Source organism: Rhamphochromis sp. 'chilingali', assembly GCF_963969265.1.
Source record: "Rhamphochromis sp. 'chilingali' genome assembly, chromosome: 17".
NCBI classification, from domain to species: Eukaryota; Metazoa; Chordata; class Actinopteri; order Cichliformes; family Cichlidae; genus Rhamphochromis; species Rhamphochromis sp. 'chilingali'.
Window position 1 is genome coordinate 23,073,004 of NC_137944.1, and position 22,811 is coordinate 23,095,814.

General features: G+C 39.2%; 2 protein-coding genes across 3 annotated transcripts; both read left to right on the plus strand.

Annotated features, from left to right (window-relative positions):
• The first annotated feature begins 720 nt into the window (after positions 1 to 720).
• ecm1a (extracellular matrix protein 1a) lies at positions 721 to 4,272 on the plus strand. The gene is made up of 5 exons (XM_080863831.1): positions 721 to 731; positions 1,737 to 1,819; positions 1,936 to 2,196; positions 2,317 to 2,570; positions 3,720 to 4,272. Exons 2-5 carry the CDS (start codon positions 1,753 to 1,755, stop codon positions 3,921 to 3,923), a joined length of 786 nt encoding a protein of 261 aa, XP_080719957.1. The 5' UTR covers positions 721 to 731; positions 1,737 to 1,752; the 3' UTR covers positions 3,924 to 4,272.
• Positions 4,273 to 6,736: 2,464 nt separating this feature from the next.
• On the plus strand, positions 6,737 to 21,221 carry pip5k1aa (phosphatidylinositol-4-phosphate 5-kinase, type I, alpha, a). 2 transcript variants are annotated; one of them, XM_080863990.1, is made up of 17 exons: positions 6,737 to 6,882; positions 7,257 to 7,406; positions 10,442 to 10,483; positions 10,741 to 10,775; positions 10,998 to 11,081; positions 13,040 to 13,170; positions 13,319 to 13,436; positions 14,195 to 14,347; positions 15,207 to 15,506; positions 15,641 to 15,837; positions 15,936 to 16,019; positions 16,658 to 16,706; positions 16,791 to 16,875; positions 16,962 to 17,132; positions 17,296 to 17,482; positions 18,370 to 18,454; positions 18,548 to 21,221. In XM_080863990.1, the coding sequence occupies exons 2-17, from the start codon at positions 7,358 to 7,360 to the stop codon at positions 18,551 to 18,553; spliced, it is 1,776 nt and encodes a 591-aa protein (XP_080720116.1). In that variant the 5' UTR covers positions 6,737 to 6,882; positions 7,257 to 7,357; the 3' UTR covers positions 18,554 to 21,221. The 2 variants fall into 2 exon arrangements, with proteins under 2 accessions (XP_080720116.1, XP_080720117.1); XM_080863991.1 differs by lacking the exon at positions 10,442 to 10,483.
• Positions 21,222 to 22,811: the final 1,590 nt, after the last annotated feature.

Genomic DNA, 22,811 nt, shown 5'->3' on the forward strand with positions numbered 1-22,811 from the left:
AAAAGTGGGAAACCATGTTCAGCATTCTCCCGGACTGATAACAGTATTTGAAAACAGGTTTGGGGGAGTTGACCGTAAGCAGTGTGCAGTCTGGAAAAACTGGAAAAACTTTTGATAAACCACGTTACTCCCAAGCTTTGACCAGTCAGCAAAGATAAGAGGAAAAATCATTTTCTACTTTATGGTTAATTAAAAAGTGGCTCGATGACATAAAAACTAGGACTCATTTTTAATATGTTTACATTCTTCTCTGTTTATTACAGTTTACTGAAACTAAATTACAACTATGGTATGTGTGTGTGGGGGGGAAACAATGAGTGAACTGCCTTCACAAAGTTGCAGTATCTATTCCACACTTCTTAAATCTGACCACTGCTTCCCATATGAAACAAAACACCATAACTAATGCTAAATGTTATGACGTGCGGTGTACAGACGAGGATCCAAATGCAGAACAATACGATGGATAAAATTAAATAAGTCTACATAAAGCACATAAGTAGCATCAATGGAGACCATCAACAAACAATCTAACAAGGTCAAACACAGAGATTGGACGACTATTTATACAAACCGGGCTGATCAGGGAGAGGAGGGCAGGAAACAACTGACACAGGACTCTTTCTCCAAAACAACCTGTGGGAGACATGAGTACGAAAACTAAACAACACGCATGAGATGAGGAATCGGAGTCTGAGACAGAGGGAGGCATACCACAAACACAGGGGAGGGTACGTCTGCTAAATAATAATAAAGTAAAGAGTTATGTTAGATCACAGATGTGCCAGCCCTCATTTCTTTGTGTTGTGGTTCTAAAGATCCAAATGTTCTTTATTGGACGTTTAACTCCTTTTTCACCCGTTTTCAGTCCAGTGTTTGTGCCCGATCATTTTCACAGGACTGTTATTTTGTTGAACTGCACATATAGTAGAATAAGGCGACAACAAGGCAGGCTGTTTGTACTGCAAGTTTATTTAAATGGCAGTAAATCATTTTTCCTAATGTGAAAGTTATTTTTGGCAGTGTGAGAGTAATTTAAAAAATTGCATAACTATAGGTAAAGGAGACACTCCTTTTCTGTACACTCCTTTCAAGAAGTTGTGTTTGAACAATGATTACGAAAGAAGGAAAAGGTTAGGCTTGGCTCCATAAAGCCTGCAGAGTTTCATTGGATTGATATTTTTTTCTTTAAGCTGTAAAAGGAGAACAGTCCTCGTCACATTTATGGTAAAATAAAAGGACAGCTGAATAATAAAGCATACGTCATGCACATCAACATTATAAATATTAAGTAAAGGTGTAAAAAGAAAGTTAATCTGTGCACCAAAAAGTACAGCGTATTTATAAGACTGTATTTACCATGAAATTGTACACTGGTTAAAATTACTTATTATAATAACTTATTTGTTAAAAACCTGACTTGGTACCCCCTTTCATCTATTGTGCCTGGCTGCATTAAATAATAAAGATGTCCGTTCCAAGTACTGACTTTCCTGCTTGCTAAAATTGTACAAATTTCTGTATTTTCTCTTATGTGTGCACCTTTCAATAAATCACTGCACCCATGTCCCATTTTCCTACCAAAATATAAAGAAATGAGGGGTAGCTCAAGACTCTGCACAGCACTTGATCTGTTTTTGACATGTCATAGCAGACAAAAGTTGTAAGTAATATGAATACAAACTCTATTCCTTAAAGCCTCTTCAGTCTCTTATGCTGTTCTGCTCTATTTATAGAACAGAGCCATTGCTGATGTTTGGAGGAAAGTCTGACGGTCAAAGGATCTGCCCCCCCCAAAACTCTGTTATTGCTAATGATGGTATTATGTCTAAGTTTGGACTGATTTCATCCTAAGTGAATGCCGACTGTGTAGCCCGACCTTGCACGCATCAGCAGATATCCCTAAAGTTCAAACTCATTTTGTTTTTATCTCAGCAGCCTCCAGTATTATTACACCACCTCATTCCCTCATATCGTCTCCCTCCCCAATGTGCACCGGTCACTTCCAAGCATTTCACGCCCACAAATCCTGGCTCTCCCATATAAGCTGGCTGAGCATCCTCTCTCAATACATTCACAGAAGCCTCTTCAGTATTCGATTTCCATCACACCGCCATCCAGCCATGACTTCACCTGGGCGCCTTGCAGGACTTTGCATAATTGCTCTGGTGCTGTTTTATGGTGCACATCTGGGAGGTAAATAGATTTATAGATTTATTTTTTTTTTATTTTTTTTTTTAAAGAATATATACATTATGCATTCTTCAAACTGTAGTGCTTTGAACCTTTCCATTTCTTCTTGTTGGATTTCCTCAGAGACCAAGAAGAACTCTCGCAAAGAGCCCAACGTCCCGTTCCCCCCTGCCCGTCCCACCACTCACAATCTGGCTGCCATTTGTCATCAGGGTAGAGGTCGCCCCAGGTACCCTCCCAGTTTCTTCCCCAAATCCGGGTCCAGCCACTTCCGACGCCGTGGACATGCCATGAACCGCCTAGAGTCGTGGTTCAGAGTGTGCTGCAGTGGACACCTAGAGCAGAGCAGCCAGATCCTCTGCTGCGCCCAACAAGCGGTGAGTCTCTGAGTGTTTGGGACCGAAGTAAACTTGAAAACACTTAGCATATCATCAGGGAGAGTTCTGCTATTATTTACTATTTATACAGTTAGTAGGGAATTAATAATACTCTTTTTTTTTTTTTTTTTTTTTTTTTTTTAAGCTTCATTGTCTTAAAATTTATGGACTGTCCAAGAGGCTTTGGTTTTCAAAACTATAAATTCATACAAATTAGTATAATTTTAAAGAACACGACACAGTAAAGCATTTTATACCTGCTTCACTGCTGAAGCCAGCAGTTTCCAATCACTTTTATGTAAATTGGTGAGTGACAGTTGGTTGTGCCAACAACATGAGGATGAAAATACTTCATCTAACTTCAAAACTATTGAAGAAATACTTGGTCAGATGACATGCAAGCTAATCTGGAAGCTGCAGTGGGTTTACACTCCTGAAAAAGCTTTGGCTGCTTCAGGTACTTCAGCGATCTGTACTTCCAGTTTAATTCTCAGTTACTCCTTTGACTTAAACAAGCAGGGACTGTTGTGTGGGGCCAGGCTAATAAAGCATAAAATTATTTTTAACAGAACTGAGTTCAGCTTATTGATGTGGGCACCCTCAAGAGAGCGAGTTTCTAATCTTGCCCCTTAGAAAAATGAATTGCCCACCTGTGTTTTAGATCAGCCTTCTTCTAAGCTGGCAGCTCATCACAAATGGATGTCTTCAGTAGTGGGTGTGTGAAGCTGCTGACCGGAGTAGAAACGTACAACAACCTCCCTCGCCAACTTCTTTTAAACTTTGGCCGTAATTGTTAGAAGCATCCAGCTTCGACAGCTACAACAGAAAATAAAGACAAATTGCATTTTATTTATCAATGTAAATGAATTTGATCAAAAATAAAAATGACAAGATGATTTTCAGTTATAATACAAGCTTTAAAACCTTTTTTATGTTCAAGCATTTTTTATCTTGAAATGTGCTATACAAATTAAATTTTACTTGACCTTTACTTTTAAAGTTCTCTAAAATAATTATGCAGATGGAAGATAAAAAGAAAATATTGACTGATGCTGAGTGAATCGCCGTGAGCTGCACCCCCCCCCCCCCCCCCCCCCCCCCCCCAGCTAATGTGACGATACTGTGTGACATGACTCTTCTTTCTTACAGTGGAAAAACGCCCTGTCTCTGTTCTGTGTGGAAGAGTACTCCACCATGACCCTCCCGTACGAGTGCTGTGAGAACACTGGAGAAGCCCGCTGGTCATGCTTCGACAGTGAGCTGCCAAACCCAAACTACACCTCAAAACCAGTCTACAATGCCCCTGAAATCCCAGAGGAGCCTGGATTCACGTTTGATCCAAATACCTGCTAGAGATCGAAAATAATAACTTTCCACTCTTTCACATTCCTATAGGGAGATAGTATTGAAGAAACACTTGCAAACCTCTATCAGACAATGCTTTTCTTGTCTTTGTCACGTACAGCTGCTTCCTGATGCGGACAGGACATACTGGTTTGGATTACACTATCTAAGGACAATTAGAGTCCCATCTAGCCTTGTTATCAGCTCAGCATTTTAACTAATCTTTGCCATATTAATAGGAAACACATTTTTAAAATGCAACTCGGTGCTTAATTTTATAAGGCTCACAGAATGTGTCTGGCTTAAATGTTGTAATTTCTGACATGTAGTGTTTTTAGAGAGAAAATTAAACGCACTCCGCAAAGAGACTGATGTGGTTTTTGTTACCATGAAGGTCTGTTATAAGGTTGATATATCGCCTTCAAAAATCAATCTTTTTAACATCCAGTCACAAATCTGTAGAATTATTTTTGAAAAAATACATATGACGTAAAGGTCTCCACCAGGGGTCACAGTTGGCTGGATTATCAGCATGTGTGGCTGTAACATGTTGTTGATGGGTAATAAAGGTTTCAGTGTGGTGTAGCATCTTTGTGCAGTTAAAAAAAAAAAAAAAAAAAAAATCTCAAATCAAAACTTTACAACCACCATTGATTGAGTTATCTTCACTAATATAATCCAGACCACAATCACTGGAATGGTCATCTGTGTGACTCCTTCAAAGTAAAAGGTGAAAGCGTTACAGGAGTTAAAATCTGGTGACTCCAGCTCCCATATGATTTGACTGACATTTTGAGATTCAGCAAACCATTCAGTGACCCCCGTTTCATATGGATGGGGGTGTTGTCATCCTTGAAAAGACACAGATCAAGGTGATCACTCGGAACAGTTTTTTAGTAATTTGCAAGATCAAAACAATCACAAATTTGATTTTTTTTTTTCATCTGTTATTAACTTTTAAAAAGGAGCCAAACTGATTTTACTTAAAGAAATCCCAAAGAATGGAAGACCACAGGGACAGTTTTAATTAAGGCCGGAAGTGACAGGTCAAGGAAAATCTTAGATAAGCAGAGGCAAATGATGGTGAGAACAGTCATAGTCAACCCACACACCAGCTCCAAAGACCTGCAACATCATCTTGCTGCAGATGGTGTCACTGTGCATCATTCAACTATTCAGCACACTTTGCACAAGGAGATGCTGTATGGGAGAGTAATGCAGAAGAAGCCTTTTCTGCGTACATGCCACAAACAGTCACTTGAGCTATTCTAAAGCACATTTGGACAAGCCAGCTTCATTTTGGAATAAGGTGCTGTGGACTGATGAAACTAAAATTGAGTTATTTGGGCATAACAAGAGGAGGTATGCATGGTGGAAACAGTACACAGTATTCCAAGAGAAACGCTTGCTAGCCACAGTCAAATGTGGTGGCGGTTCCATCATGCTGTGTGGCCAGTGCACGTACTGGGAATCTTGTTAATGTTGAGGGTCACATGGATTCCAGGCAATATCAGCAGATTCTTGAGAACAATGTTCAAGAATCGGTGACAAAGTTGAAGTTGCGCCAGGGCTGGATATTTCAACAAGACAATGACCCTAAACACTGCTCAAAATCTACTAAGGCATTCATGCAGAGGAAGAAGTACGATGCTCTGGAACGGCCATCTCAGTCCCCAGACCTGAATATTATTGAAAATCTATAGTGTGACTTAAAGTGGGCTGTCCATGCTGGTAAACCACTAAACCTGACTGAACTGGAGATGTTTTGTAAAGATGAAAGGTCCAAAATGCCTTCAACCAGAATCCAGACTCTCATTGGGAGCTATAAGGAGTGTTTGGAGATGTTATTTCTGCAAAAGGAGGATCTACTAAATATTGATGTAATTCTTCTGTTGGGGTGCCCAAATTTATGCACGTGCCTAATTTAGTTTAAGTCACAATTGCACACTTTCTGTAAATCCTATAAACTTCATTTCACTTCTCAAATATCATTGTGTTTGTCTGCTATATGATATACTTAAATGAAATTGCTGATCCAAACAACCAATGATTTATGAAGGAAAAACATGAAAATTCAGGGGTACCCAAACTTGAGGTGCATACCACTGTACTTGGAGTAATTCTGGTGGGACGGCCACTCCTGGAACAGTTCCCTGCTTTTCTAAGTTTTCCTGATTTGTGGATAATGGCTCTCACTGCATTTTGCTGGAGTCCCAAGAAATTAGAAATTGCTTTGTAACCTTTCCAGACTCATAGACGTCAATGACTTTGTCTCATAGCTGTTTCTATAGATTGTGACATGCTGTGTTCCTTTTTAAGATCTTAATTCAACTACCAATGAAATTGAACTTTTTCACAACAAAAGAACAGAGACAAAGGTTTCTGCATGACTAACCACAAAAGTAAATGGCACTGTATGTGTGATCATGAAACACTAAATCAAGTCATTAGCCTTCATTAATACGTCATTCAACTTAAATTTTGATACTTCAACTACATTTTATTCCCAATGTATAACATTTTGAACAAAACAATTTTACTACATGATAATATTGCTACTTCTACCTTTTTAAAATGCTGTTTAGCAGTACAAATAAGTTATTTCTCTCTTCTACGTTTTTAAAAATAGCTACTTTTGCATTTCTTATTATTCCCACTACAAAGCTTCTTAACTAATTCTTTAGATTAAGTTATTTTTCTTGTTTTCCCCACCTTTTTTACATTAATTTTAGAAGGTTCTTAAATCATGGGGTGGTGTTATGTTATTTTGAAAGTGCCTATGTTATTCTGAAATATTTCCCCACCGGAAATGCTGTTCTTGCCCAGACTAGCAGCCCAAACAAAACTGCCGCTTCCGCACTGCTTCCTTGTTTATTTGTTTTGAGGAAAACACCGCCTTTATAAAAGAATAAAAAGTATTTTTTAAATTTAATTAGAAGCTATAAGAACGTCTAAACACGATTTTCTGGTAAGTTTAATGTTTTGTGTGTATTGTCGAGACTTATCTGTGTGGTTAAAGTTAGAAAAGTTAAAGCAGCGGCAGCTAGCGTTGTCGCCTATGTTCAGTTGAATAGCGCTGCTCAGACGTTTCGGTATCTCCCACATTAACATGTCACAACACGCATTAGCCTCTCTGTGTTGTTGTGTGTGTGTTTCTTTTTAAAAGTTAATTTACTTAATAGCCTACTCGATGCTTAGTCGCTTTTGGTAGGAAGCTGCCGCCTGTTTATGTCACCTTTGTCTCCATCAGCAGAGCTGTTCAACGTGGCTGTTGTTGGTATTTCTAGCATGAAATCATGTAGAGTGTTTACTGTTCTTGAGCTGGGCATTTTTTCCACACAGGTCCACGCCTTGCTGAACTGACGTCACCGATACATTTGAAGGGGTGAATAAAGACCCCCAGTTTCCTCCAAATCAAGTCCAGAGTGTAGTTTCTTGTCTGAATGGCCACAGCTGCAGAAGAGCCTCCAGGGCTACAGGGCCAGACTGGCAGTAAGTACTGTGTTGTAATACACCACCTTTCGTGCCAGTGCATACAACATATAGCCTGAAATAACTTTAATTGCTTCATACAGATTCACTTCTCAAGGCATGTCTCAGAAATAAGCGATGACTTATTTCTGAGACATGACCCACGGTTAGGTCTCACATGGTAGTGTACTCAAGATAAAGAGGTGGGGGTCCATTCATATGGGACCACCTGGGGATAATAGAGGAGTAGCCAAAAATGCTTACCTGACATCACGTATGTAAACTATGCTTAATTATGTATAATATAGATGTATAATTGAAGCCATTTAACAGAGTCCTTAATAGGTTAAAAGACAACCTTTTTTTTGTCTTCAGTAAATTTGGGGCATCTCAAATAAAAGAAGAAGAAAGCAAATAAAAGTACTTCGCAGAATATCTTAACTATTCCTTTAATGTGTACTAAAAAGGAAAGAAAATGGAAAAAATATGTTTATTTACCTCACATCACAGTAGATTTATGACACAAAGTTTTCATCAGAGCATCTGAGGTAAAAAACAAAAAAACAAAAAACAAAACTTTAATTGAGTACAAAGGCCACTTTTCTTGGCCCGAGTACATAATTACATCTTAAATCAGATGTTTCTGGCTGTCCTTGATTTGATCTTTAAAAAAAAAAGTGGTTTGCAGGACAAAGTACATGGATCTCATGCTTCACAGAAAGTTTACGTACTTGCCTCACTTTATTAAAGATTAAAACGAGCGCTTTTCCAGAAGTTTTGTGCCATTGTGTTAAATGGTAAACGTAGAAATATATAATCATTTTGAATTTGATGCCATCAACTCATTTGGGACAGGAGGATGTTCAACACTGACTGCTCTAGTTATGAAAACATACTGTTTTCTCCTTATTGCTTAACACAGGAATTCAGCTGCACAACAGTTTCACACTATTTCTATCCCTCTGAACACTTTTATATACACCCTGTCACTGCTGTCACTACTCCAGAAAAATGTTGTTACTCAGCATCCGTTCTATGGAAATGTACAAGAACAGCATAGACTCTGAAGAAAGGAAACCAGTTGTTGACTGTAAGAAGAAAGGAGCGATGAGTAACCGGAACTGAAATTAAGGAAGTGTGAATAATAAAGTGTTGAAACAAGAGATTTTGGCCTCCTTTGACTAGTTTTACATTTTCTAATGCCACATTTTTGTTAGTGGGTGTTGGAACTGCAGTAATAATAATAATAAGTCCTTACTGGATTAAACAAGGACCTCTTTCAAAACTAGCTGTCTTTCTAGCTGCGTATGTAGCGAGAAAAATTGGTATATTAATGATGCTTTCACACATGTGTGAGTTAACCCTGCCTTGTGAGCTAATGCCCTCCCATACCAGTACAGATTTTGGCTTTTTGAACTGATAGCAGTCTGAATGGTCTTTCCCTCCCTGAACTCAGAGGATGAGGCATTCATGCTATCCAAAAAGGATTTCGCATTTTGATTTGCCAGACCACAGGCAGCAGGAGGCTTACAATGGGCTTTGGGGATGGGGCTATGAACCTAAACATAACCGGTCCATATATAGTGAAGGCAAAAAGTCTTTGTTATCTATGTCAAGAGAGGTCTGAGTATTTTCCTGTTGGTTTTGGCCATTTCACAAACAAAGTTAGAGTAAATGAAATCTTATAAAAAGTACCCACAAACTTTGCCATTCTTACAAATTGTTTAACTGAAATCAAAAATAGATGTGTGCTATTAAAAAAAATGAAGCTTAGAGAAGTTGTTTATTATTGGTCAAATAAGGTGGATCCAAGCATCAGCTCTTTTCTTAGTTGATTCTAGCCTCAGTTTTGAGAAGTGTCTCCCAGTGCTTCTACCATTTTTGGAATATCACAAGATCGATACTCAGTTTTAGTGGCACTAAGACTATCATTCTTGCTTTTATTTCCTCTCATTTGGATTATTGTAATTATTTTAGCAGGTATCAATCACAAATCATTGTACAGTCTTTTGATTGTTCAAAATGCAGCAGCCAGACTTATAAACCCAAGCGAAGTTAGTGTATTTAAATGCGTTTTAATAACCAAGGTCACGTGCATTACATTTAAACATACTGCAACTGCTGTCCCTGTATAGAAGCCTGTTAACTGGCCCCACCTCATGCTTAAACATGAAAGGTGATTGAGTGTTTGCTGTTCGGGGTTCTTGATGGTGGAGTGACTTGCATGAGGAACTCCGTCTGGTTTTGTTGGTGCTTAAGTCTCCAGTCTTGTGTGTTTTATTATAGATTTCATACCTTTGACATAATCATCATCATTATTATTATTTTTATTGGTTCTACTATCACAGTCCTGGCAAATTTCCTTTAACTGAAAGCCAAAAAGCTCCAAAATGTTTGACATGCTGGAGAAACTCTCAATAGTCAGTTTTGAGCTCAGGCCTAGAGCAAGCAAAAACCTTTCTGGATTTAAAATAAATGTGTTTGTTGTCTTAGTTTTATTTGTGGATACAGCAGTTGTGTACACTGATAATGATTTTTATGAGGGTTGTTCACAACAGGATTGTGCTTGCCTTTATTGCATTGCTGTCTGAGCATTGAAGATGACAGGCATTTAATATTGCTTCTTGTGTAGATTAGAAATATTGGCAAACCCCTCCCCAGCTTTAGTTCTGCAAATTAATGGCCAGTCATCTTCCTTATTACAGTCGTCTGGTGATGTTGTCTGAACCTTGTTGATATTTGTTGCGTTAATCAAATTCAGAATAAACATATTTGTTAAAAAAAAACAAAAATTTTTTGTGTCAACACAGTGTCCCAGCTGTTTTGGAAATGGTGCTGTAATATACATAATAAATGTTTAAAGGAAAGTGAATTGCAGACATCATGATGTTGTGTCATTTTCACAAGTGTGTTTCCTTAAAGATGAACGGAAGCTAAGTGTCATTAAGTTCAAACACCAGTAATATTACAGTGTAATACACATCAGGAAATTCACCGGCTTTGTATGAACTCACTTTAATAGCATCCTTATCTAATTCCTTCCATTGCACACAAAGACCTGCAGAGTCAGTTCTGGAGGAAACTGTCTTCTTTCAGAGGTAATGTTTGAGGTGTGTCTGCATGTTCAGCTGCACTCTCTATTTTCAGCGTTAGGGAATGGTAGAAGCTGTTTCCGTCTGTGTTGTTTGACATTACTGCATCCACTGTAATAACTGTTTGCCTTATCTGCTCATTTCCTGTCCTGTGTGTGTGTGTGTGTGTGTGTGTGTGTGTGTGTGTGTGTGTGTGTGTGTGTGTGTGTGTGTGTGTGTGTGTAATTTCCTGTGTAACATTATGTCTTTCTTTCTGATTCCAGACTTGAATGGGTCTCGAAAAAATGCTTCAGCTGAGGTGAGAAATGAGGGAATTTGTGGGGAAGAAACTGAAAATCTGTCTCGGTCAGTTAGGAATTGCACATTTCTTTCCCCATAAACAGTTTGGGATTAGCCCGTATTCTGCTGACAGGTCATTTGTGCCTTCCTGTTTGAATCGTGAGAATATTACATGTTCCTGCACTTACAATGAGTTCTTTTCCTCTCGTAATTCTGTTTTGTGCCATGTTTATACTGACAGGGTCCAAGTGCTAGCACATCTCAGGCTTTGAAAAAAATCGGGCATCGTGGGATCGATCCCACTGGGGAGACGACGTACAAGAAGGTTGGGGATCAGCCATTGCAGACTTAAGCACATTTTTTCACTCTGTAGAGCTGCATCTTACAAAAACTTTCATTATCTTTTCCTCTTCCAATTGTTCTCTTGATGAGTTAATGAATTATTTGGCTTGTAAAATAGTGATAGTAGTGTAATCTCAAAATTTATAAATCTGTGCCTTGGTTTGTCTGCTGCTCACTATTCTGGCCTGTGAAACGCACAGCAGTCTCTTTTTATTGCCATTAGCTTAACCCTTCATCACCCACACATATGATCTAATCTGTCCTGCCTTCTTGAATAAGTGCTCTCCGCTTACTGCTAGTGTTCATAATCTGGAAATCCTTATAACGCAAGTGCTCTGTGTCTTTTCCCTCTCTTCAAACCTCATTGTGGGACTTCTTTGTGATTATTCAGTTGAACTTGACACCCACAGGGTGTTTCTACAGGCTGTTGGGAGCTATAGTTACATTTCCTACAATTTGTGAAGTCCACCAAAACAGTGTTCCATATTTTAAGATAACCCTATTTTATCCTATAATGGACCTTGGAACAGCCGTTTGTTCATTCACTGTTTGAAACACACTGTTTAAGGCCCCAGTCAGACAGGCCTAGACCAATAGAAAAGGTAATGAAGTACCTGTTTGTGAGTATTACCCAACTGGTTTACTGGAGGCTGCTGCCAGCTGCTGGGAAGTTGGTGTGAAGGTGAAGTTTCCCAATTCGCATAGGCCAAGACACTGGTCAGTGACCCCTGGCAACTACCGGTCACAAGGAAAGTGTGTGTAATCTGTGGGCTGTTGCTGGAGTTTGCTTGAAGTCACTTTGGTTGCAAAAATGTATGCAGGGCTGCAACACAAGCATCTTTCCGATTGCTTTGGTCATTTTTGCATGGACGGCACCATCTTGTGTGCAAACCCTTACAAACTGCTCGCTAATTGGGAGTGAAACTGCGAAAAGTGCAAAATGGAAACGGAGACCATTCGTGACTTGCTTTGTTTGGACGACTTTTACTTTTAAGACAAATGGTCTCCGTTTCCAGCTTGTGTTGCACTTCTTTCAACTAAATAGCAAGTATTTGCAGACAAGCTGGTTTCCTCTGTGCCAACTCCAGGTGAGCAAAGCAGTCACAAAGAGGTTTTTGGTGCAGCATCTTCTTTGCAAGTGAGTTCACCATGCGACATTCAGCAACCGCTCTTCAACCTGTCGGGGTATACACAGTTTTCCAAGTGACTAGAGGTTTCCAGATGGGTCATTAACCAGTCAAGGCCTGTGTGACTAATGCCTAAACTTCCTTCTTTCTTCCTTTAGCCGACTCCCTTCTTATTGGCCTCCTTTCCTAAACAGCATGCTTGAACGGCAGGTGGGTGGGCTACTGTGCTCACAGACAAGCTTGATATGAACATACGGTATTAGGGATGTCAGGTTAAAGGAAGCTGAAGCTTTGTACATGTTTAATAGAAGCAACAACCACTGTAACCATGCATATGAAAAAGCATAAATGGTGGACTTGAAAATGCAGCCACTAATAGCACTTGTAAAATGTGCACTTGTGCTGGCACTTGTTGCTGTGGTGGTACTTCACACTGTTTAGAGTACATTTGAACCAAACCGGAATATTTTCCTCCTTTTTAAACCATTGTAGGCTTTACATTTATACCTGACCACATAGCAAGTGAAAATGAAAGCAAACTGAACATTGGTCCCAGTAGAGATTTGCCTCTCAGCTGAATGTTGAATGTTGAGTGTGTTTGTACCATCACCACCACCCCACCTAACAGTAAACATGGGCTCTGTTTGGTGAACCTTTTGAGTTAACCTATCTATTAATCTTTAGTGAAATGTCTGGAAAAAAAGTGTCTCCCACCTGCCAAAGCTTGCAAGTCCCTATGCCACTTAATTTCTTGAAGTATTCACTTTGAAATGCATTTGTTGCACTTGATACATGTAAGTTTCCTTTCTTCCAGACAACATCATCAGCTCTGAAAGGTGCTATCCAGTTAGGCATCACGCACACGATAGGCAGCTTAAGTCAAAAACCTGAAAGAGATGTGCTGCTGCAGGACTTTGAGGTGGTGGAGAGCATCTTCTTCCCCTGGTCAGTTTGTAACGATGAATTAGTTTGTAAAGGAAATGAAATGTGTGTCTGCCCTGTGTGCAGACAGGATCAGGATATTTTACTTCTGCAAGCCTACTTTGAAGCTGTGTGGAAAATAATCTTGTGCTCCTCTGTTTGTGACCTGCAGTGAGGGTAGTAACCTGACACCAGCACACCACTATGGAGACTTCAGGTTCAAAACATACGCCCCGATGGCCTTCCGCTACTTCAGAGAGATGTTTGGCATCCGGCCCGATGACTACATGGTATTCTTGTATAATCACCAATTGTTGTCCAAAATATTTCTGAGGAAAGAGAGCAGTTCACTTTTGGGGAAAAAGGAGTGTTTGAGTAACTGTGACTAGGGAAGTGTGAATAATGGAGTATTGACACAGGAGAGGAGTGGAGATGCTGTTCTTACGGTTTTAAAGTAGGGGTGTCAAATGTAAGGCTGGGGGCCAGAATTGGACTGGTGACAATTCCAATTTGGACCGCCGATTTTGAAAAAATGTGAAAGAGGGCATAATTTTCAACTGTATATTTAGAAGTTTTACAGCTTTTCCTACTGATCAAGACCTCTCCCATCATCATTCATACTACACCAAAGAAAATTCAATTATAGATATCTGTAATTTTACACGTTTACTTCTTACAGTTTAAGCCTAAAGAAGCATGCTGACAGATTTCTTTAATTTACTACAGCAGTATTTCATTATCATGTAGAAAAACGGAGACCTGTTGTTGAAATTGCACTTCTTTGGCCTCTATTAAGATATCACATTGATTAAATGTATATTTAAACTTTTTTTAGACTGACAGATATTGGAGATATTTGGATATTTCATGTTTTCTGCCTCCTGCATGCTCCCTCCAGGTCCTGCCTCTCGCCCAAACCAAACTCTGTATGCTTTGTAGTGAGAACATGGCTTCAGTCAGCATTCATGTGTAAAATGTAGCAATAAGATTGTGTTTTTTTGCTTTTAATCACATGTGTAAAGACCGTTTTTTTATGTTGTGTTTATAGTATTCTCTGTGTAACGAGTCGCTGATCGAGCTGTCCAACTCCGGGGCAAGTGGATCTTTGTTCTACGTCTCTAGAGATGATGAGTATATCATCAAGACGGTGCAGCACAAAGAGGCAGAATTTCTGCAGAAACTGCTGCCTGGATACTTCATGGTATGATTTGATGGTCACAAAATGTCCTAATCATCATCCTGTTATCACTATCAAATGCAAGGTCTTGGATATCAGTGGCGCTTTTACAGCGACGCTTTGCTACCTTTAAAACTAATCTGCAGTTGTTTTGTTAGTCTGCAACTGCCATAGCTGTGGGCATTATGTTTTTATGTTGTCCTCATGTACTCCACCTACGATTATTATCATGATATCCCTTGGTACTCCTTCTGGGAATTTTATTCATTATCAACTTTAACTCAAGGAACTGATTAGAATTTAACGGCCAAAGATCAGCTTTCACCTCACGTGTGTTAATTGTTGCATTCTAGTAAAATTTCACAATAGGAGTGTCCTGAGAAATTTTGCAGATATGTTTCTTTGGATTGAAGGACGACATGATTAGATTTGGTACTGTGACTTTACAAAACATGTCAACTAACACAATAAAATCAGAAGCTGTCATTTTGTCTTGAGGCAAAATATCAAAGGTCACATCTGGATAGCCATGGATGTAAAATGCAGCCAAACGGGTTGGTGCAAGACGGGAACTATGAGGCCGTATTTACAGTTACTGAAGTAACACTCTGCAGTCAAATATTGTTCCTACTTTGTTTTCTTGAGCTGCTAAAATGCTTTGTTTGTCTTTAAAGTCTCTCTCAACTAGTTAGTCTGGTTTTCATTTAAAGCACTCGACATGCTTGTTACTGACTGAGTTTACTTTTGCTCTGGCACATGTGCCTTCTTTTTTTATCAGTTTACTTAAGTCAACCATTCATTTAACTTTTGGTGACGCTGATACTGATGTTTCTTTTCATTTTGTCCATATTTCTTCCTCCTACTATTTTTCTTTCTGCCTTAGAACCTGAACCAGAACAAGCGGACCTTATTACCAAAGTTTTATGGGCTGTATTGCGTCCAATCAGCTGGTAAAAACATCCGCATTGCAGTCATGAATAATCTGCTTCCTAGTGCAGTACGAATGCACCTCAAGTATGATCTAAAGGGCTCTACCTACAAGCGACGAGCCTCGGCTAAAGAAAGAGAAAAGGCTGTACCCACATATAAGGACCTGGATTTCATCCAGGACATGCCTGAAGGGCTCTCGTTGGACGCTGATAAGTACAATGCTCTTTGCAAGACCCTCCAGAGAGACTGCTTGGTGAGAACTGTGAAAACATGAGGCTACCAGAATAATAACAGTGTTGGAATTGGTTTAGATAGAATCAGTAAAATGTCTTCCCTCTAAATGTCCTCCTGATCTTATAGTACTCATGTTCCTTAATTTCCATCCAGCTCCTGCAGAGTTTCAAGATTATGGATTACAGCCTTCTGGTGGGAATTCATAACGTAGATCAGGCCTGTCAGGAGCAGGCCAACGAGGAGGCGGGGGCTGGGGCAAAGGGTCAAGTTCAAAAGGCTCTGTACAGCACGGCTATAGAGGCCATTCAAGCAGAGGTGGGACGCATGGGATCCATGGAAACCGAGGACAGGTGAGTGACGGAGTGTCTGTGATCGTATCGAGCAGGCTTGTCCCACCAGTTTCTGTCTGAGAAGAATTACAGAAGACTAAAGGTGTTTTTGTTTGCAGAACGGGAGGAATCCCTGCACGAAACTCGAAAGGCGAGAGGCTGCTGGTGTACATCGGTATTATTGACATTCTTCAGTCTTATAGGTAATAATTCACTTTATTGTCCTCATTGAGCTCACATAACAAAAGAAGCACATGAACAGGAAAGCAGCAGCTTCCGTCTTTGTCTGTTCAGAATGCGTTCAGGGACCGTATCAAGTGTTAAACCCCGGTACACTGTCTCGTTAGCTAACCTGACGTTTTACACTAAAGGTCAGAGCGGACAGTAGAGAATGACTACGGTCGGTCAGTGAGGCAATGAATCTTTGTTACTTTATTTAGAAACTGTGCAAATAAACGTTATCTATACTGGAAAATCTCTGCCAACATGTAACCATGACGCCACCTGTGGTGACTAAAATATGATCTTCTTTGTTCCACTGTGGACACGTGTGGCCAACATCCAAAATAGAGTTCACATGACATGAGTAAACAGGATTTCAGCATCCAGATAAAACTACAAGGGCACTTTCAAATGTTTCTACAGTGAGCGTGTGATAAGAAAATACTTCTGTTTGAGGATCTAAATTTTATGAAAAGCATAGAGGGGGGAAAAAGTAGTGCTTGGACGAATGGGTAAATGAGGCAAGCTGCATTGAGCAGTTAGAGTAGAAAAAGTTCTATATAAGAACCAGTCTAGTTACCATTTACCATCAAGTCAGAGTGTGTGTGTGTTTTTTCAGATTGGCAAAGAAGCTTGAACACTCCTGGAAGGCTCTGGTTCATGATGGGGTAAGGACCCTTACTAGTACTAGCTAGTTTGGTTGCAATGATTTAACAATACAGATTTTAACTTGTTTTATTTCTTTTTTTCAGGACACTGTATCAGTGCACAGACCGGGTTTCTATGCCGAGCGATTTCAGAAGTTTATGTGCAACACAGTGTTTAGAAAGAATGCATGTAAGTTTATGTTGTCTCCGTCTGAACATGACTCTGTCACACCAGTGTTACTGCACAGACTCAAAGTTTCTCTGTCTCGTATCTAGTGAAGACCTCCCCGTCTAAGAAGCGCCGTGCAGGAGCCGGTCCTGTGAAAAGAGCGGCTGGCTCTGGACCTTCTCTGATGACCCAAGCCAGCAGCAGCAGCACCGCCCAGAGTCCTTTGCTCCAACATCAAGCCAGTTCAGACACCAGAGAGGACAGCGAAGCAGACAAAAGTGAGGATGAAAGAGCACAGAAGCTTTAACTTCTCTATGGGGAACTATTTATGTTTCATATTTTTCATGACAGCTGCAAACATTTAGTCTTCTTACATGTACCACTATGGGAGATGCTTCTTTTTCAACACAGCAATAAACCGGTTTTGTCCCCTCTCGCCAGTTATGCTCGCAGGTCGTCCTGACCTCCTCCCAGATACCATTCCTCCATGCAACCCTGTTGCTAGCGCTGTTGAAACTGCCATCTCCTCCTTGGGAAGCCCCAGATTTTTACCAGCAAGTCGTCTTCAGTCTAACACTCGGGGAGAATCTTCGAACAAGCAAAACGAGGAAGACAGCACCCCCAAGGGGTAAGAGGGGACATATAGTGTAATAGTTTGTGTATTAACGATCCACCTGTCACTTTTATGACAGTACACACAGACACACACATTTTCCTACAACACACCAGTGTTATCTGAATGCATTGATTAATGTCTAATTACACTAACTGAATATGGTAGTACCAGAAGTAACTTGTAATCATCTACTAAATGTTCTGCTTTGGATATAAAGTGCACACACCTGCTGGTGTATTTGAATCACCACAAGAGCTGGACAAAATACCAGAAACAAAACAAAGTTCAACAACAACACAGTAATAACATATTCAAACAAAAATGTCTTTAAAGATGAAACACTTAGTTTCACCTAAAACAGAACTTTATATATCCTTCTCTGAAGTAAGAAATCTTCTACTTCTCCCATTTAAAGTGATCCGAAATGCAGTGCTTCTTTCAGGCTGTATTAGAGGCCTACATTTTTAAACTCCTTTTTAGATAGGTCAGCTTTCACATGATGTGTTCTTCAGTATTTTGTTTTTGCGTGTATGGAAGTGTGTATGTTGGAATGAACGTGTGATCCTTTGGTTAATGTGTGGCTTTTGTTCAAGTTGTGAAACACTTTGAAAAGTGGAATGCAAATCAACTTAGGAATAAATGAATGACCCATTGATGCACAGATTGGAAGTGAGGCCTTCTCAGAAGACAAAAATGTGCCTTAACCAGAACTTCAGGAAAGTCAACATTTTCCCAAAGCAGCACAGGATTCTAGGCATGGAAACAAGCGTCGAATTAGCTCATAAAGCTTTCTGTAAAAAATGCAGTGTATATTCTGTTAATATTTTCACCTCCACAACCAGTGCCTCGTACTGTGTTAAGGTTCAAATGCATCCTCATGACTCTCCTGTTGTTTTCAGGGCTCAGTCTAGGACTCTTGAAGAAAGTGGTGCTGAGGAAGCAATCTCACTCAGCGACGTAGTCCCGTGTGTAAGCAGCTGCTCAGTAAGTTGATTTCAAACCTCAGGTTCTGCTATCAAAATATTTACTCGTATTTGAACTTTTTTTAAAACTAATACTCTTTCACTTGGTTTGCAGGTGTAGATGTGAGGAAAAAGAATGACTTGAAGGATGTTCTGAGCCTTCCTGAAATCTTATAACTCCCTTGGTATGATTTGAGGTACCAGAACTTACAAAAAAAAAAAATTACGCAGTGCATCTCCTGGACCAAGAGGGATATGAAATGTTTGTTGTCTTTGTTTTTTTTGCACAATATGATAATGTAACTGGGCGGTTGTGTCGCAACACTAGTAACTGCAGACACGGTAATGCTGTAGTTATTGAACACTATTATTAAACCCATAGGAGAAGTGCCTGTAGTCACAACCAATGATCATTTTTGGCTCAGTTAAGCATTTAGTGTGGAAATGTTGCCTTATTGAAGAACTGAGATTCTTCATTCAGGCCTGGCTATATACGTCATTGTCCTTTTTGGGATTATTATTATTTTATTTTATTTTTATTGCTTCTCTCTTCTTCTTCTTTTTTTTTTGACCAAATGGCTGTAGCACGTCTTCATGCAGATTTTTCTGTGTGCCTGCCGCCCACCCGAAGGTCCAAGTCTAGAGTAGTGTTTGTGCTACCTGCTTTGACGGAAAGCCTTATGATGAGGATTGAGAACAGAGTTTTAAATAAAGTCTTAGTTTTTAAAGAAATTACTGTATTCATGCATTGTAAGCTTCTGATTTTTAAAAGCTTACTCTGAATGCAAATCATGCAGGACGAAAGACCTTCAGCTTGTGCTTTTTATTTACCCAAGTATTCCCGTGGACCTGGAGTGCTTTTACAGACTGTGAATCTTAAATATCACCTGTGATATTCAGGCCAGAAGGTTATTTTAAATGTTTTCTTTTTATACGACTGGCTTGTATTCAAATGAGACCGATACTGGTACTCGGTAGCAAAACTAATGAGTTAGTCAGCTTCGGTGTCACGGACCAAACCGGCAAAGAGAAGCTTGTGTTATATATGCAAGAAAAACAGAAATAGGAGAATCACACTAAACCTAACCACTTTAGGTAACCAAAGAGCATGTTGTGGCATTAGTACAAACTGGTACAATCACTATGTTTTTGTAATAAGTTGGGACATTGAAATTAATATTGTACTAGTAAAGTTGCAGTAAGTTTTTTTTTTAAATATATATACATATATACTGCCAGCACAAATGAAAAATTACTGTTGCATGTAATTTGCCTTGTTTTGTTTTTCTCCAGAATAATAGACTCCTATTTTTCTTTTCTTTTTTTTTTCTCAACACTGTGGTTTACGCCTAGCTGAAGCTAATGTGGCCTTTAGCTGTCCTGCAGTAAGTCTGACCTTTCCAATTTAGATTATAATAGTAGCTCTCAATATAGTTCAACTTTTGTGAAAATCCTGTGTTAAGAGAGTTGTGTGTTTAACTTTGTGATATATTTGGAGGGTGTTTGTGCTGCTTCACAGGACACAGTGCACACCAGCACAGTGTGCACTGTTGGTATAATGCTGTTGCGTTTTTGTGACAAGAACAGCATCGTTGACCAGCGTAACACCTGAAACAAACCCTCGCTGTCATGGAGTTGCGGAGCTGCAGCAGTTTACAAGTTGCTGATGTGCATCGTGCGCAAAGAAAGCATCTACTTCTAAATTCAGACATGACTGTCACCTGTACTTTGTGTGGGATTTTTGTGTTTGTTTTTAATTGATTGTGTTAGTTTTTAAGTGATTTTATTTTTCACATCTAACAGCACAGGAAACTTTTCTAAATGAACGTTTCAAAATGTGTGGTGGAATAGTTGGACCTACTTAAGTGTTATTGTTGTTTTCGGTCTTTGTGGCCACTGAAAACAAGGGCAGGATGTGCAAAAAAAAAGAAAGTGAGTAATATAGAGTTGGTAGGAGCTTTGGCTGCTGAATATCTGAACTATAATCATTGGTGGTACTGCATTTTCTTTTCCACTATTTACATTTATTTGCTGCCAGAAGCAAACTAAATAAAACTGCAACTATATATGACGACTTCTATATACTTTCTAACTGATTTATGATGTGCTGTCTTTGGTTATTTTATCATTATGCATTCCTGTCCATTCGCTTTTTACTCATGCATTCAGCATTTCCCAATTGCTACTAATATTTTTTTGTCTATATTTATTACAATCTTAATATAACTTGTTGGTGCAATTTCCCACAGGCTTTAGCATTTCCCTCGACCTCTTATTAAATTCTGATATTGATCTGTTGATGTTGTCTTATGATTGTAAACCTCTCAGCAGGACCTGTAAATCCAGGGTTAACAGAGCCAGTGGTGTTGATTTTGTTAGGTAAAGCTAAGAGTAGTGAGACTGAAAACTGAGGGGTACCTATTATGGTTTAACTGCTATTTTTTCATTAGTTAAATGGTGATGACTGCCTGATGTGTAAAGGTGGACGCTAGCCTACCTTTTCATAAGCTACAGTGGAGATAAAGAGCTTACACACCTCTGTTAAAATGCCAGGATTTGCTGATGTTAACGTAAAATTATACCAAGATATTTGCAGGGTTTTTTTTCCACCTTTTAATGCGATCTATAACCTGTACAGTGGAACTAAAACTTATAGTTTGTTGGAGCATACAGAAGTCTTTTAGGGGGAGTACATCTCAACTTTCTTCTTTGCAAAAAGCACTCCAAATCTAACAGACTGTGAGGGTGTCTCCTCTGCACAGCCCCCTTTAGGTCAACCTGTAGAAAAATGCTGAAAAATGTAGCCAGGCTTGGATGTTTGGAAGTGAGAAAAGGCTTCTGTTTTACCACCCTACCCTACCACATAGCCCAGACTCATGAAGACTACTTGCCAGATGACCACATTTCTTCTGGTCTCTTCATAAATTTTAGAGTGATGTCCAGTCTTTGCAGTCCCACTGCCAAATATTCTCCACGTGTTCATGACTGTCTTCACTGTGTTTTGTGGTACATTTAATGCCCTCTCCTGATTGATACCTTTCAATAATGTCATTCATTTGACAATAATGGCTATGACTTTAAGATGCAGCTATGTAAATATCAGGAACATCTCACTAGAACATCTGAATTATATGTGATTTTGATCAAAAGATGGCAGGTGTGTGCAGACTACTTAACATAAATTTGATTGCAGTTATCCGAGGTTGTCAACACTTATGTTTTCAGTTTATGTTTTAGTTAAACTGTGTAGTTATAGGTCGCACTGAAGATGGAAAAACAATCAAATTTTTTTTTTTTTTTTTTTTTTATATATCACAAAAACCTGGCATATTAACAGAGATGTGTAGACTTTGTATTTACTGTAAAACACAAAACAAAATGTTTTTACTCTCATGTACAATGTCTTAACTTGGCGTTATGTTTGGCTCATGTTAAACTGCAAATACTTCCCAAGTATTTGATGTCTAAAAATGCTGAGCTGCATATAAGGATATAAGAAAACTGTAACTTAAGGGATGCTTTTTTGTTTACACCGCATATTTCAGTGAAAAAACTGTGCAATAATTTAAACCAGTTGACAATTTTCCCACCAGGAGGAATTATATAAAGGCAAACCGCATTTGTAGATTATTTAATTCACTTGTCTGTTAAACCAAACTCTGAGGTGATGCCCTGTCCCGACAATAAAAGTCTTAATGGTTCCAAACAGATGCACACGTAGCCCTATTTATTACAGCGTTATATAATGTATGTATTACTCTGGTCTCTCTAATGTTTATTTGTAATTGTGGTGGATTGAAAATTGCTTGCTCCAGCATGGCAAACCTGAATTGAAGACATGAAACTTTTTTTTTAAAGCCTCCTGCTGTAACTGTTTTAAATCATCCTGTATTTTTTTCCTACTCTGAACTGTTTAGAATAAACATGTGGATTCATCTGCTGTGGTGGCCAGTTGGGAAATAATTGTATTCGTTCAGATTATTAAACATGACTGTGAATGAGAGGGACGCTACAGTGAAGGTGAGTGCACAAGAGAGATGAAGAGAGTGCAGGCAGGGTGGTGTGGGTAGAACTGAGTATAAAGACTGATTTGTGAAAGAAGGAGAGCAGCAAGAAGGAACTTGAAGGTTTGCAAGATTGTGGGACCTGCTATGATGTATGATTTGGAGTTGCTGGCAAAGATGGAGCTGAAATTAGAGCTGACATATCTAAAGATGTTAAAAGTTTCATTAGCAGTGACCAGAAGGGACAAGATTAAAAATTAATACATATGCGGGACAGCTGGATCGAGCGATTTGGAGACAAGGTTAGAGAGGCAAGGCTGTGATATTTCGGATATGTAGAGGAGGGACAGCGGATATACTGGACAAAAGACGCTG